We start from the raw sequence: 16,944 nt of genomic DNA, 5'->3' as shown, positions 1-16,944 counted from the left end.
ACAGTGTAGTGTCTCAGTAAACTATAGGATCATAGAATACAGAGACAGTGTAGTGTCTCAGTAAACTATAGGATCATAGAATACAGAGACAGTGTAGTGTCTCAGTAAACTATAGGATCATAGAATACAGAGAGACAGTGTAGTGTCTCAGTAAACTATAGGATCATAGAATACAGAGACAGTGTAGTGTCTCAGTAAACTATAGGATCATAGAATACAGAGACAGTGTAGTGTCTCAGTAAACTATAGGATCATAGAATACAGAGACAGTGTAGTGTCTCAGTAAACTATAGGATCATAGAATACAGAGAGACAGTGTAGTGTCTCAGTAAACTATAGGATCATAGAATACAGAGACAGTGTAGTGTCTCAGTAAACTATAGGATCATAGAATACAGAGAGACAGTGTAGTGTCTCAGTAAACTATAGGATCATAGAATACAGAGAGACAGTGTAGTGTCTCAGTAAACTATAGGATCATAGAATACAGAGAGACAGTGTAGTGTCTCAGTAAACTATAGGATCATAGAATACAGAGACAGTGTAGTGTCTCAGTAAACTATAGGATCATAGAATACAGAGACAGTGTAGTGTCTCAGTAAACTATAGGATCATAGAATACAGAGAGACAGTGTAGTGTCTCAGTAAACTATAGGATCATAGAATACAGAGACAGTGTAGTGTCTCAGTAAACTATAGGATCATAGAATACAGAGACAGTGTAGTGTCTCAGTAAACTATAGGATCATAGAATACAGAGACAGTGTAGTGTCTCAGTAAACTATAGGATCATAGAATACAGAGAGACAGTGTAGTGTCTCAGTAAACTATAGGATCATAGAATACAGAGACAGTGTAGTGTCTCAGTAAACTATAGGATCATAGAATACAGAGAGACAGTGTAGTGTCTCAGTAAACTATAGGATCATAGAATACAGAGAGACAGTGTAGTGTCTCAGTAAACTATAGGATCATAGAATACAGAGAGACAGTGTAGTGTCTCAGTAAACTATAAGATCATAGAATACATAGAGACAGTGTAGTGTCTCAGTAAACTATGGATCAGGTAAACCAAGAGACTAACCATAATATTAATATATTAATACTATCAAAATAATGATAATCTGTACATTGACACTATAGATGGGTTTCCGCGCGACGTCATCACAGAGCAGAGTGCGCAATCTGCGCATGCGCGGGGGAGAACGAACCGGAAGTGCCATTCACTCTCTCGTTATTTTCGGGATTTAGATAGGCATAATGCTGCTATTATAGGCATAATAGGCATAATGCTGCTATTATATACAAACAGATCCAACTTTCGACAAATCATTTTTATTGAGTAAAGAAGATATTACAAACTGCATCATTTAATCTACTTTCATTAAACCTGGTGAAGACCATTTATTTTCTGAATGTACAATGCCAGAGCTGCTGCGGGTAATAGCGCCCTCTACAGGCTACTCCCGCCACTGCGCGCGCATCATCCTCTGATGTTTACAAACAGGAAACCCATCTATAGGAAGATGGCAGGTAAACAACTGAATCTAGCATTTGTCTATGCTAATACTTTTCATTGATTCAATAATGTATAAAACCCACGGACACACTTAAACACTTTCACTTATACTTTCAAAATCAACAGATATGAACTTTGTAGATCGGCTATTTTCGCTGCTTTAGTGCAAAACTCGTAGCAACTCGTAGGTTTAGGAGGGTTGTTGAAGTTAGCTTCAGGGGGTCTGAGCCCTGCATGGCTCACTGCTGCCACCTATGGCTGGTTGTCTGGTCTGCGCTCTCCTCTCCTCTGTCCTCTCCTATCGTCTTCCCCTCTCCTCCCCTCTCCTCCTCTCCTCTCCTCTCCTCTCCTCTCCTCTCCTCTCCTCTCCTCTCCTCTCCTCTCCTCTCCTATTGTCTTCCCCTCTCCTCTCTTCTCCCTCTCTCCTCTCCTCTCCTATTGTCTTCCCCTCTCCTCTCTTCTCCCTCTCTCCTCTCTCCTCTCCTATTCTCCTCTCCTCTCCTCTCCTCTCCTATCGTCTTCCCCTCCTCTCCTCTCCTCTCCTCTCCTCTCCTCTCCTCTCCTCTCCTCTCCTCTCCTCTCCTCTCCTCTCCTCTCCTCTCCTATTGTCTTCCCCTCTCCTCCTCTCCTCTCTTCTCCCTCTCTCCTCTCCTCTCCTCTCCTCTCCTCTCCTCTCCTATTGTCTTCCCCTCTCCTCCTCTCCTCTCTTCTCCCTCTCTCCTCTCCTCTCCTCTCCTCTCCTCTCCTCTCCTCTCCTCTCCTCTCCTCTCCTCTCCTCTCCTCTCCTCTCCTCTCCTCTCCTATTGTCTTCCCCTCCTCTCCTCTCCTCTCCTCTCCTCTCCTCTCCTCTCCTCTCCTCTTCTCTTCCCTCCTCTCCTCTCCTCTCCTCTCCTCTCCTCTCCTCTCCTCTCCTCTCCTCTCCTCTCCTCTCCTCTCCTTCATGCCCTTTTAAAACACACCAAACTCAATTAGAATGAAAAATGTGGCATTTCATTATCATATATGTATATGTTAGTGCCGGGGGGGCCAGGGTGGAGGGGGAGTGGGGGGGGGGGGGTGGGGTTCAGCCTATAGGAAGAGAGTATATGTGTCAGAAGCCCCTCCCTCCTGGTCCCAGAGGGGAGGAGATAGAGATAACATCCCACCATGATATGATGCTACAGTCTGCTGCTGCTGGGGGGCCTCAGCGGGGGGGCTGAGTGCCTGTTGGTGGCAGACCCCCGTCTACTGCCCCACAAAGCAAATATCACTCAGTCAGGGGCCACTGATGCAACGCCCCCCCCCCCCCCGCCCCCCCCACCCTGCACACTCTACCACTTGTAGGGAAGTAAGGGAGGGAACGTAGCACACACCCCACACACACACCCCACACCCCACACACACACACACAACACACACACACACACACACACACACACACACACACACACACACTCACACTTCTTTGTTCTATATATAGATACATGTATATCTACATAGAGAGAGAGAGAGAGAGAGAGAGAGAGAGAGAGAGAGAGAGATTAAAGTGATTTGTTAAATTAACTATTGCAGCCCTACAAGCACAGACAGACAGACAGACAGACAGACAGACAGACAGGATAAGACAGTGTAGCAGTAATATGTCTGGATGGAAGAAGAGAAACAGACATCTTGTTTCCCTCAAAGTGGAAGAGAGAGAGAGAGAGAGAGAGCGCCTCCCCTCTTGTTCTTGAGGAGTAGAGGTAGCATATAGCCCCTCCTCCTCTCTTGTTCCTCCATGGAGGAGTAGAGGTATCAGTATAGCCCCGCCTCCCCTCTTGTTCCTCCTCCATGGAGGAGTAGAGGTATCAGTATAGCCCCGCCTCCCCTCTTGTTCCTCCTCCATGGAGGAGTAGAGGTAGCAGTATAGCCCCGCCTCCCCTCTTGTTCCTCCTCCATGGAGGAGTAGAGGTAGCATATAGCCCCTCCTCCCCTCTTGTTCCTCCTCCATGGAGGAGTAGAGGTAGCATATAGCCCCTCCTCCTCTCTTGTTCCTCCTCCATGGAGGAGTAGAGGTAGCATATAGCCCCTCCTCCGCTCTTGTTCCTCCTCCATGGAGGAGTAGAGGTAGCGGTATAGCCCCTCCTCCCCTCTTGTTCCTCCTCCATGGAGGAGTAGAGGTAGCAGTATAGCCCCTCCTCCCCTCTTGTTCCTCCTCCATGGAGGAGTAGAGGTAGCAGTATAGCCCCTCCTCCCCTCTTGTTCCTCCATGGAGGAGTAGAGGTAGCAGTATAGCCCCTCCTCCCCTCTTGTTCCTCCTCCATGGAGGAGTAGAGGTAGCAGTATAGCCCCGCCTCCCCTCTTGTTCCTCCTCCATGGAGGAGTAGAGGTAGCAGTATAGCCCCTCCTCCCCTCTTGTTCCTCCATGGAGGAGTAGAGGTAGCAGTATAGCCCCTCCTCCCCTCTTGTTCCTCCTCCATGGAGGAGTAGAGGTAGCGGTATAGCCCCGCCTCCCCTCTTGTTCCTCCTTGGAGGAGTAGAGGTAGCAGTATAGCCCCTCCTCCCCTCTTGTTCCTCCATGGAGGAGTAGAGGTAGCAGTATAGCCCCTCCTCCCCTCTTGTTCCTCCTCCATGGAGGAGTAGAGGTAGCGGTATAGCCCCGCCTCCCCTCTTGTTCCTCCTCCATGGAGGTGTAGAGGTAGCAGTATAGCCCCTCCTCCCCTCTTGTTCCTCCTCCATGGAGGAGTAGAGGTAGCGGTATAGCCCCTCCTCCCCTCTTGTTCCTCCATGGAGGTGTAGAGGTAGCGGTATAGCCCCTCCTCCCCTCTTGTTCCTCCATGGAGGCGTAGAGGTAGCAGTATAGCCCCGCCTCCCCTCTTGTTCCTCCTCCATGTAGGAGTAGAGGTAGCGGTATAGCCCCTCCTCCCCTCTTGTTCCTCCATGGAGGAGTAGAGGTAGCGGTATAGCCCCGCCTCCCCTCTTGTTCCTCCTCCATGGAGGAGTAGAGGTAGCGGTATAGCCCCGCCTCCCCTCTTGTTCCTCCTCCATGGAGGAGTAGAGGTAGCAGTATAGCCCCGCCTCCCCTCTTGTTCCTCCTCCATGGAGGAGTAGAGGTAGCGGTATAGCCCCGCCTCCCCTCTTGTTCCTCCTCCATGGAGGAGTAGAGGTAGCGGTATAGCCCCGCCTCCCCTCTTGTTCCTCCTCCATGGAGGAGTAGAGGTAGCAGTATAGCCCCTCCTCCCCTCTTGTTCCTCCTCCATGGAGGAGTAGAGGTAGCGGTATAGCCCCGCCTCCCCTCTTGTTCCTCCATGGAGGAGTAGAGGTAGCGGTATAGCCCCGCCTCCCCTCTTGTTCCTCCTCCATGGAGGAGTAGAGGTAGCGGTATAGCCCCGCCTCCCCTCTTGTTCCTCCATGGAGGAGTAGAGGTAGCAGTATAGCCCCTCCTCCCCTCTTGTTCCTCCATGGAGGAGTAGAGGTAGCGGTATAGCCCCTCCTCCCCTCTTGTTCCTCCATGGAGGAGTAGAGGTAGCAGTATAGCCCCGCCTCCCCTCTTGTTCCTCCTCCATGGAGGAGTAGAGGTAGCAGTATAGCCCCTCCTCCCCTCTTGTTCCTCCATGGAGGTGTAGAGGTAGCAGTATAGCCCCACCTCCCCTCTTGTTCCTCCATAGAGGAGTAGAGGTAGCAGTATAGCCCCACCTCCCCTCTTGTTCCTCCATGGAGGTGTAGAGGTAGCAGTATAGCCCCACCTCCCCTCTTGTTCCTCCATGGAGGAGTAGAGGTAGCAGTATAGCCCCGCCTCCCCTCTTGTTCCTCCTCCATGGAGGAGTAGAGGTAGCAGTATAGCCCCTCCTCCCCTCTTGTTCCTCCATGGAGATGTAGAGGTAGCAGTATAGCCCCGCCTCCCCTCTTGTTCCTCCTCCATGGAGGAGTAGAGGTAGCAGTATAGCCCCTCCTCCCCTCTTGTTCCTCCATGGAGGAGTAGAGGTAGCAGTATAGCCCCGCCTCCCCTCTTGTTCCTCCATGGAGGAGTAGAGGTAGCGGTATAGCCCCTCCTCCCCTCTTGTTCCTCCTCCATGGAGGTGTAGAGGTAGCAGTATAGCCCCGCCTCCCCTCTTGTTCCTCCTCCATGGAGGAGTAGAGGTAGCAGTATAGCCCCTCCTCCCCTCTTGTTCCTCCATGGAGGAGTAGAGGTAGCAGTATAGCCCCGCCTCCCCTCTTGTTCCTCCTCCATGGAGGTGTAGAGGTAGCGGTATAGCCCCGCCTCCCCTCTTGTTCCTCCATGGAGGAGTAGAGGTAGCAGTATAGCCCCGCCTCCCCTCTTGTTCCTCCTCCATGTAGGAGTAGAGGTAGCAGTATAGCCCCTCCTCCCCTCTTGTTCCTCCATGGAGGAGTAGAGGTAGCGGTATAGCCCCGCCTCCCCTCTTGTTCCTCCTCCATGGAGGTGTAGAGGTAGCGGTATAGCCCCTCCTCCCCTCTTGTTCCTCCTCCATGGTAGTCTGGGAGGCTTCGGCTCAAAGCCTGGACAGCAGGGGCGCGGCCACTGATTTCTGATTCAAATCAACAGCCAATGAAGAAAAGGGGGCGGGATCCACATGCAGTGGGTCTTACATGTAAATAGGAGCGACGGGAAGCAATTTCCCCTTGAGAAATTGCGGCCGCCATTGTTGTGTACTGCTGTTTGCCTCTCGTCGGACTTTTTAGACGAGTAGACCGGTAAGAGGCGTGTCCGCTCAGATTCTGAGCGCAACGCACATCCGGCCCACAGATAGCAGGGCTTTGGCCCAGAAGTTCCTTCGCCGCTCCCGTTTGTATGCGAGGCGAAAAACTTCTGGGAACTCAGATTACCTCCATGGAGGAGTAGAGGTAGCGGTATAGCCCCGCCTCCCCTCTTGTTCCTCCTCCATGGAGGAGTAGAGGTAGCAGTATAGCCCCGCCTCCCCTCTTGTTCCTCCTCCATGGAGGAGTAGAGGTAGCAGTATAGCCCCTCCTCCCCTCTTGTTCCTCCTCCATGGAGGAGTAGAGGTAGCAGTATAGCCCCGCCTCCCCTCTTGTTCCTCCTCCATGGAGGCGTAGAGGTAGCAGTATAGCCCCTCCTCCCCTCTTGTCCCTCCATGGAGGAGTAGAGGTAGCGGTATAGCCCCGCCTCCCCTCTTGTTCCTCCATGGAGGAGTAGAGGTAGCGGTATAGCCCCGCCTCCCCTCTTGTTCCTCCTCCATGGAGGAGTAGAGGTAGCGGTATAGCCCCGCCTCCCCTCTTGTTCCTCCTCCATGGAGGAGTAGAGGTAGCGGTATAGCCCCGCCTCCCCTCTTGTTCCTCCTCCATGGAGGAGTAGAGGTAGCGGTATAGCCCCTCCTCCCCTCTTGTTCCTCCATGGAGGAGTAGAGGTAGCGGTATAGCCCCTCCTCCCCTCTTGTTCCTCCATGGAGGAGTAGAGGTAGCAGTATAGCCCCGCCTCCCCTCTTGTTCCTCCATGGAGGAGTAGAGGTAGCGGTATAGCCCCTCCTCCCCTCTTGTTCCTCCTCCATGGAGGTGTAGAGGTAGCAGTATAGCCCCGCCTCCCCTCTTGTTCCTCCTCCATGGAGGTGTAGAGGTAGCGGTATAGCCCCGCCTCCCCTCTTTTCCCTCCTCCATGGAGGAGGCGCGGCCTGGCCCTCACATAACGGATGGCCTCACAGGTAATTGGAAAATTGTCAGCTTGTCAGGGAGACGTGGTGGATGTTACCGTCCCACTCCATGAGACGTCAGCCCGCCGGACAGATTTATTTTCCACCCAGCGGCCATCACAGCCACAAGTATCCTGAATGCATGGGGTTGAGGGGGAGGGGGAGGGGGGAGGGGGAGGGGGGGAGAGAAAAGTGAGACATTTTTCTCCGGAGGGGGGGGGGGGGGTATATCACCAGAGGTCCAGAAAGCACGACAAGGTTCTTGTTAGGAAGAGGATGAAATATAGAGCCGTTCCTGTTGCGTGAGGATGATTTACTGACACACGCTGTTTCTGAACACTTTAACTCATTCAGTGCCAATGAAATGAAAAAATAACTGTGAACTGTTCCAGCAATCTTTCAATGTTCTTATACCTTTTTCAAGTCGTCACAGAATATTTATCTCCATTATGATGGATCCCCTGATGGGTGCTAATCACTGAGGGTTGCACTGTGTGGTTTCGCAAATGTCAACGAGGTCATTGGACCTCGTTGACATTAATTGTCCGCCTTTTGAAAATAACATTGTAAAATACATTGTAAAAAAAAAGTGCTCAGGAGCCGAGATACAGCCTTTTACAGTAAGAAGTTAAACAAGAAGTGAATGGAGCAGCAAATCTTCAAATGATGATATCTTGGGTTCTGAACGTTTTTTTGTTTTTATTTTTTTTCAAAAACAGGTGAAACACGTCAATGGACTGGTGCACTGCGTTGTCCTGTGTTGTGTTTTTACCCTTTTATTTACACCTTGGTCTCCGCAATGTAGTCGTTATGCCAATTAATTCTAGCCTGGTTCCAGACGAATCTGCCATTGCAAAAATACATTCCTCCCCACACACACACATCTCTGATGTTGTATCCTACTGGCTCACCTGCCAGTGAGGAGGAGCCTCCACCGGGAGGACGTAGAGTCTTCCTCGTCCTACTCCTCCCGCCCGACAGTCCCTGCTGACAGGCTCCGCCCCCATCCCGTAGGAATGCATGCACAAACCACGCCCCCAGAAACCCAGAGGTTTTGCATTGAAGCCGTAGACCGTAAAAAAAATATGGACGAAGGGAACGGTGACGTCACCCATTGGTTCCTACAGACCGTAAATGAAGCCTATAGTTCAGGAACGTGCAATCCGCCATCTTTAACCCACCTTTAACACCTGAGGCGATTCTTTAAAAAAAATCTAAATCCTAACAAAAATAGCAGATATACAAGTTCATAGCGCGGCACTCGGTGCCGCGCTATGAACTTGTATATCTGCTATTTTTGAATAGCCAAAGACATCTAAAGTGACACAGATGCGTTCCAGGTATTAATGGGTTAATATATACCGTTGGGCACGGCGGAACTCAACCGCTATTGCTTGAGACCAGACATGTGACCAGGGAACCGGAAAACAATCCCCCGAAGAATGCTATTGGTTGGGGTAGCTTGTCAATCAAGAGCGGGGGCGGGGAATGAATGCTATTGGTTGTGTAGGTTGTCAATCAAATCATCCCGCCCCTCCTGGAGCATAGCCTACTTTATCGTCAATTTTAGAATAAATGGGACCATAATTTAGCAAAACGCATATCATGATGATTGAAAGGAGACTTTAAACTAGCGACTGGAAGCATCTAGTATTTATGACCATTTTTATTAAGGTAAGAAAATCTAGTCTAAAGTTCGCCAAAAACCCATCCGCTTACAATGAGAGAATATTCCTTCTGACACCTGCAGGGGTAAAACAGCGCCACACAGGCCATTCATATGAACTGTCTCTCTTCCGTATCGGCCTTCATTGTAAATATGTCAGGCTGGCCCCTTGATTGAAGCACATTGGACATGCTGGCCATTCATAGGTACTGCAGCTTAAAGGGATATTTCACTTTCAAAAAAACTTTGGGTCATTTTATCATCTACTCAGGCTTTTGTGAACCCCCCAGACAGTTTTTAAGTTGCTTGATTCACTATTTAGATATTTGATATTCATTTTATCAGACATGCCCCCTTCCTATACAAACCCATTATAACTTCAGACTAAAATTTTAACATGTTAGATTCATCAAAAACAACCATCCTTGGTTCTGATGACTCACCCTGCCCTCCTAATACGCGAGGGGGCCATGTTTTTTTTATTACTTTTTTCATTTTTTTTTTATTGTATTTTTTTTTTTCATTTTCAAAAAAATATATAAAAAATAAATGAAAAAAGTTATCGAAAGAACACGGCCCCCTCACGTATTAGGAGGGCAGGGTGAGTCATCAGAACCAAGGACGGGTGTTTTTGATGAATCTAACAGGTTAAAAATGCAGTTTGAAGTTATAATGGGTTTGTATAGGAAGGGGGCGTGTCTGATAAAATGAACATCAAATATCTAAATAGTGAATCAAGCAACTTAAAAACTGTCTGGGGGGCTACCAAAAGCCTGAGTAGATGATAAAATGACCCAACGTTTTTTTGAAAGTGAAATATCCCTTTAAAACGGCCTGGGGCCACTGCCCATGAGCGAGCGAAAGGGGTTTCGACCAATGGGCTCGACTCACGAGCTTGTGCGCGGGGCTGCGCACCGAGGTGACGCAAAACGCGTCACAGAAGCCCCCAAATAGGCCCCGCCCGCCACATTTTCCAACCCGGAAGAAGGGGGTGATTTGGGCCCAAGCGCTGTGTGAGCAACTCAATGCAAGTGGATGGGAGGGGATATCCGGTGCCCTCTCTATTATTTTTAACTCTATGGCATAAACACACAAATTGTTTAGCGTTGTAAAAAGAAAAAAAGTTTTTCTCTAAAGTCGCTTATAGATATTGCGGGCTGCGTTTTTTTTTTGCTTTTTTTTTCTAAAGTGTGTGTGCAAGCGGTAACTCTTGTCCTCTTCATTAAGATTTAAGTGGTTTAAAAGTCGACTTTTAGACAGTCAGACGTCTTTGCACTTAATTCTTCATTGTAACTTGAGCCTTTGTTCTCAGGAAGGGAACTTTTTCTTTTTGGTTTGGGCATTTAGTTTAAGAGTGCCTGACACATTTCATTATTTTCATTATTGTTTCAGTGAAAAGAACTGAATAATGTTAATTCGTCCATCAAGTCTGATAATAAACCAGTCCATTAGTCACACAGTTCATCGTCAGAGATACGCGCCATGAAGCTCTTTCAATACGACTTTATCCCTATTGTCTTAACTAGTTAAGACCTGGAGAAGCATATGTCATTTTTAGATTTGAGCTAAAAAAGCATAATTTTTCTCTTTGGCTATTCAAAAATAGCAGATCTACAAGCTCATAGCGCGGCACCGAGTGCCGCGCTATGAGCTTGTAGATCTGCTATTTTTGAGAAATTGTAAAAATGTTTGCAAATCTTTGAATATTTTTTTTTTTCAAGGGAACATTTGTAACTCAAATTTTTGCTTCTGGGGGGTCCCTGGAACAACATATTTTGAGATGGGGGTCCGTGGCCAAATACATATACATTTTGGGGTCCTTGACATGAAAAAGTTTGAGAACCACTGACATAGTAACATAAGTTTTTTTTAAAAACAGTTTTTAGAAGACATTCTAAAAACAGACATTTTGTAGAATCGGCCTCAGGTCTTAATGGGTTAACTCATTCAGACCTCAGGTCCATTCTACAAATGTCTTCTAAATCCTAACAGTTTTCTGAAACACGTATCTTTCCATATCAGTGGTTTCTCAAACTTGTTCTTGCCAAGGACCCCCAAAATGATATGTATTTGGCCACGGACCCCCGTCTCAAAACATTTTGTTCCAGGGACCCCCAGGAGCAAAGATTTGACCTAAAGATGTCCTTACAGTGTAACTTTAGAAAGTTGCAGATACCCTGTATACACTTATACTGTAGGTTAGTTTGTTTACTGTTGAATGGGACCTCCCAAAATAATTTGGGACCCCCCCCCCCCCCGACCCCCAGTTTGTGAACCATTGCAGTAGATAGTGTCATAATGCCAAATCACTGGACTGCATCTCATGGAATGTAACCTCATCAAATATTTGTTTTTGGGCGAACTGCTCCTTTAAATTTCAAGCCGTATGATGTCATCATGTGTTCTGGTTGTTTCCTTGTGATTCCAGGAGGACGAGGAGGAGGACGAGGAGCGTCAGCGGGAGGATGAGGATTGTCAGCGGGAGGATGAGGAGTGTCAGCGAGAGGATGAGGAGTATCAGCAGGGGGATGAGGAGCGTCAACGGGAGGATGAAGATGACGACGATGTTAAAGAGGAGACTCTGGAAGAGGAGGAGGAGGAGGAGGAGGAGCCTATTCCCAACTGAGTCACATGACGGATCGTGAGCAACGCTAATCCAACACCACTAGGTGGCGGTGCTGAGACGCTGGGCTGCTGGGTTTTATTCTATTCAGAAGAAGAGCACACGTTAAAGGGGAACATGGAACTCCAGGCTGATTTTGTAGTTTAGTTTTTTTCTCCACTTCAGGTTAAAAAGTACAGCAGGGTAAAAAAATATCATAACACTGCATAACTGACCGTATAGCAGTATACGGTCAGCTGCATAAGGCTGACCTTATAGTACACAGTGAGGTAAGCAACACAGCTGCAGCTAATTAGGTGTGTCAATACTGTCTATCATGCTTGCTCATTGGCCCTTGGCTCTGGACACAACTATGAAAATATAACACACTCATTATTCATTTGTTTGGTGCAGCAGCCGTGTTGTTACCTACCTAGCCTTGTTATGTTTTTAATCTGTTGTAGTTTTTGACCTGAACAGGAAAAACAAAGTACCAAATCAGCCTATAGGGGGGTTTCAAATCCCCTTTAAACTTTTTTTCTACTGGTGAACCTTTTCTTCACTGTGGTGACGTTTCTACTCAGCCCACTTTCCCCTCATGTTATAATAACTTGGTAAAGCAGAGAGAAGCAGTTTATATTTTAGAGAAGAATGTATTTAAAAACAGAACAGTTGGTTGGTTCCGGCCGGCGGTCTTTAGATTTTTTTAAGGGCAAATAAATGTATGTATTTTCTAAAGGAAAGAGCGCCCCTCTATGTCAAGCCTGTAAATAGTGATTTATAAACTGTTGGTATAACGATGATGTCTCCTTGGAAAGATGTCGCTGAAAAGAACCGAGCTACATGCTAACAACACGCTAACAACGAGTCCTAGGGCTCAAAGCGAAAAGGAAAAAAAAAAATCGCCTTTTATTAATAATCAAAAAAAAAAATTAGTTTGATTAACCACTTAAGCCCAATTGTATACTCTGCCATACAATGGTGTCACACAAAAGAAATACTGCAAATAGCCGATCTAAAAGCTTTCTGGTATTTTTGAATGAATTAAAAAACGTGCCTCTCCATGTGGTGTTGTTAGCTTGTCGTTAGCTTGTCGTTAGCAACTGTAGTTCTTTTCTGCGTGAAGTGACCACATTGACCCCAGTGACCTCTTCATGACATCATGGATGGTTCCAGAACCATCAGGGTCTTATATTTATACGTTCGGGGGGTCCGTCCAACAGGACCGCTGTGCTGTCTTTTTTGCAGTCGGAGATAAAAGCACGTGCGGGGGGAACGTTTTGGTGGTCGGACGGACACACGTCTGACTGTTATGTGAATGTATGGGTCCGACCACGTCTGTCTTCCCCCGCGATATCTATTTTCATACACTAACGATGATCAGCATTCACGCCTTGTCAGTGTCATGTTTACAAGTTTGAGGAGGGTCCTCCACCCCATACCCCCCCCACCCCCCCCCACCCCGCCCAAAATAATTACACATAAACACACACATACACACGTTTATATTACTATAATTGCGAGGACGTCAACATTTTAGGATGGCAAATGTATTAATGACATTGTTTATGTTTTGGGGTTATTAGTAAGCCTACGGTTAGAAAAAAAAAACAGGTGCCCAACACCTGCCCACAACTAATTATAAACCAGGCATAACCCAACATATAACCTCTAAATGTCTAAACCTAACCCCAACCTGAATATTTTACTAATTATTTATAATCCCCCCCCCCCCCCCCCCCCCCACACACACACACACACACACACATATACTGTATATACACATACGTACATACATACATACAAACATACATACATACATACATACATACATACAGTATATATACCGTATACCATAAAACAACCATTTCTCTTGTGATCATGGTCCTCACAACGTATTTTTCTCATATTCTACTATACTTGTGGGGACATCTGGTCCTCACAAGTATAATAATACAAACACACACACACACACACACACACACACACACACACACACACACACACACCCTATGGCCCTCATACCATTAAGTCATTGGTTACATAATTGTTGCTGCACATTGGTCTGTCGTCGCCAAAATCCCCTCTCAGAACATCTCTTTGTTTTATGTTCAGCTTATATTATATAGTTTCACTTTATTTTGCTATATTTTGCTATATTTTACAGTATGTTAGTAACCTTGTGTCCATGAGATAACCAGTGAACGGTGTGATGTCCATATTTCTTCCGTTACATAGCGTTCGTTCGATCAGACTTTATTTATATCGCACAAATCACACATCAAATGCAACATGAAACGTGGAAATGAGAAATAAGTCAGTTAAAGGCACAGTATGTAACTTTGCCCCTGTGAACAGATGGGTAAAAGCCTTTGGGGTAACGTTTTAGGGTTCTCTTTGTCATTCCAGAAATGTACCTTTCCCTGTTTGACGGTCACACTGGTATATGAAACACTACGCCTGTTTGACGGTCACACTGGTATATGAAACACTACGCTTGCCTTTACTTTATTTACACAAACACTACGTCTATCGCCTTTCATTTCTATAAGGAAAAACGTTACGAGGCTTTTCAGGAAAACGTGTTTCGCTCAGAGTTTGTATTTAGATACTTTGTGAAATGTTAAAAGGTTCATTTATTTTTTTGGGGTGTGATTTAAGCTGGATGGTTGTTTGGACATCTGCTATTTTAGTCCATGCAGCACCATCGTGCTATTAAGCCAAATGACATGCTGGTAGAGGTCTGGCTTGTGTCGTCACCTTGCCTACAGATAGTTTGTTGATTAGAAACTGATATCCCATCAATAGTCTCCTCTTTGACTTGCATTGTATACAGTGGAACTCCTCTCAAACTCTTTTAGCACATTAACAAATGCAAACTATGTGGATTCTGACAATATATAACATTTACAATAGAAAAACTGAAAAACTGAAAAAAACGAGAAACTGTCAACTTCCTGTTGATTTTACTAGTAGAATTAGGAAGAGGGTCTGGGCTGGATTAGTCTCGTGAGGACAGACTGTCGCCTCCCACAATGTTCAAATGTTTCCGTTCATACAGTCTGGGACTCAGAAGCTCTGATCATGATTAAAACATAAAGCGGATGTGAAGCCTCCTCCCCACTTCTGTTTCCTCTTTACGCACATGTCACACACATGTATCCTAATATAAATCAAAATCAGGAGGTGTAGTTCCAGACTCTATATAGCATTGGGAGATTGTGGAATAGTTGTCTGTTTACGCGAGACTAGGACTGGATCTGCAGATCCCAATATGGATTTTCAAACAGTAAATTGACAATTTCTAATCAACAGAGCAACTGTTTTGAAGATATGGCACCAATATGTGGAGTTACATCATGGCAAGGTAACTACACGACCCAAACCAATACCAAAGGCTCATTCTGCTTTAAGCATTAGGCTCTACCAAGGTTCAATGAATGGAAGCAACAATTTCCAAATCAGTATTGAATGTTAAAGTTGCCTCATGAATTAGCATTTCACCGCCCTGTGCCACCCTGTGCCACCCTGTGCCACCCTGTGCCACCCCCATGCCCTGTGGACCTGGAACCAGGACATGTTCCATCTCCACATTGAGTTAATTGTCGCCGTGTCGCAGAATGATCTTGTCACCTTAAAAAAGGCGATTTATCCTTTTAAGTGCCAATAAATCTGAATTGCAGAGATATATTTCACGTGCCGCCTCTGTCATTGATGCTACGCTGCTTTGTGTGTGAACTCAGCACTTCTCTGACTTGACATAATCACATTTTAGACCAGTGTTTATCAACCTTTTTTGTGCCAAGGCACACCTGGCATAGCCAAAAAATCCCAGGGCACACCTAGATATACGGTATATATATATATATAATTGTATATATATATGTATACGGTATATATATATATACACACACACTAGGGGTGTGCCGATACACTAATTTCACGAAACGATACGATATTGGGCACAACTTCGATACGATACGCACTTTTTTATTATGAAAATATATGGGGGAGAAAAAAAGCAAATGCAAACAAATATTTCTGTTTTTGCATTATTCAGACATGCAAACTTGTAGATTTTCAGCTTCCACTAGCCGTTTTGAATCCAAATAGGACAATAGTGTGACACCTGACCCGAAAAAAAAACAGCATGTTGTCACCCTTTTCACTTCATAATAATGATTATTATTATTTATTTTTATTTTTTTTCAAAATGATATTTTTTCAAACCACCTTCAAACGGCGCGGCACACCTCAGCTGTAGCCCCGGCCCAAAATTGGGACGTTTGCCAGGGTTGATAAACACTGTTTTAGACCACATTTACATCACATGTCATAAAGCAGGGGGTCTGAAAATACACATGAACATGAATCCAATATGTATTGGGGGGGGGTCCCTGCTTCATCTATCTCTCAGCTACGGGGTCCTTGGCCTGAAAAAAAGACCCCTGTCACAAAGCTTTGTGTGAGAACAACCAAATAATAGGTCATGTTGATTTATTTGTATAATGGAGGGATGTGCCGGTTTCATCAATGAATGTGTTTTATAAACTTAAGTGGGTTATACGTTTTTGTTGATTTCCTTTTTCCCTTTTTGTAAAAAGGATAAAGCTCTTCTGATCTTCTGAGAGTAAAGATCATTTTATCATCTTCAATTTTATAGTGTTACGTTTCCTATTTTGCATTTTTCTCCCCACCTTTGCATCCTTTATCCTGTAGAATAGAATAGGATAGAATACTTTATTGGCAGCAATTAGGAACACAATATCACCAATTAGCCCTCAAATGTACAATTATGTTACTGTATTTATGTTGTTGTTGTTGTTATTATTATTATGTACAATCTCCTTTCACTGTCTCTGCTTCAAAAGCAACAACAAAAAGACCAATGGTGGGAGGTGTTCTCTGGTACCGTACTTAAATACAATTTTGAGGTACATTTACGTATGTATGCCCATTGTTTTATGCTTCATACTTCTACTCCACTGCATCTCAGAGGCTGTTGCTTTTTTTTACTTTTCTATAAAACTGCAATTACAGTATTTCACAGCTTTAGTCACTATAGCTACTTTGCAGGGTTTGACACATTTTTAATAACGGGAGTACTTTTACTTTGGTACTATTTAACACATTGAATGCCAAAAACGGTCCGGACAGTTTTTGAGGATCCAAACGAGAAGTGCCGAAAACGGTCCGGACCGTTTTTGACCCAATTCTATTTTTATACATGTGGGCCACGTGGGGCGCTAAAACGAAACTTTGACATCACCCAAGGAGTTTCTGAGAAGAAGAGGCTGGATCTGGCTCCATGTCAAAAATCCTTCCGGTCGGCGTTTTCAATGTTATCTCCTTGACTAAAAGCTTAATATCTCCATTTCTTTTTAACGTGGTGGAAACGAGCCGTTTTCGATCGGCGATCACGCTGCAATGGAGGATCGCGTTGGAAATATTATTGTTCCAGGCGTTATTCGGGACCCTCCGCCGTCTCGCACGCACGCTTTGTTTACATGCACTTCCGCGTCGGGGCTTCTACAGC

At 45.8% G+C, this 16,944-nt stretch overlaps 1 protein-coding gene across 1 annotated transcript in view; it reads left to right on the top strand.

Moving 5' to 3' along the window:
* phf14 (PHD finger protein 14) overlaps positions 1-13,044 on the top strand; it is a 162,621-nt gene extending 149,577 nt beyond the window's left edge. The window contains exon 20 of the mRNA XM_080441968.1: positions 11,235-13,044. Within this exon, the coding sequence (XP_080298094.1) occupies positions 11,235-11,432 (198 nt within the window). The 3' untranslated portion in view covers positions 11,433-13,044. The remainder of the gene's footprint in view (positions 1-11,234) is intronic.
* The last annotated feature ends 3,900 nt before the right edge of the window (positions 13,045-16,944 follow it).

The sequence above is a fragment of the Gymnoscopelus braueri genome (assembly GCF_963280865.1).
Source record: "Gymnoscopelus braueri genome assembly, chromosome: 11".
NCBI lineage: Eukaryota > Metazoa > Chordata > Actinopteri > Myctophiformes > Myctophidae > Gymnoscopelus > Gymnoscopelus braueri.
Note: the sequence above shows the minus strand (reverse complement) of the source record. Positions and strands in the feature narration are given on the sequence as shown.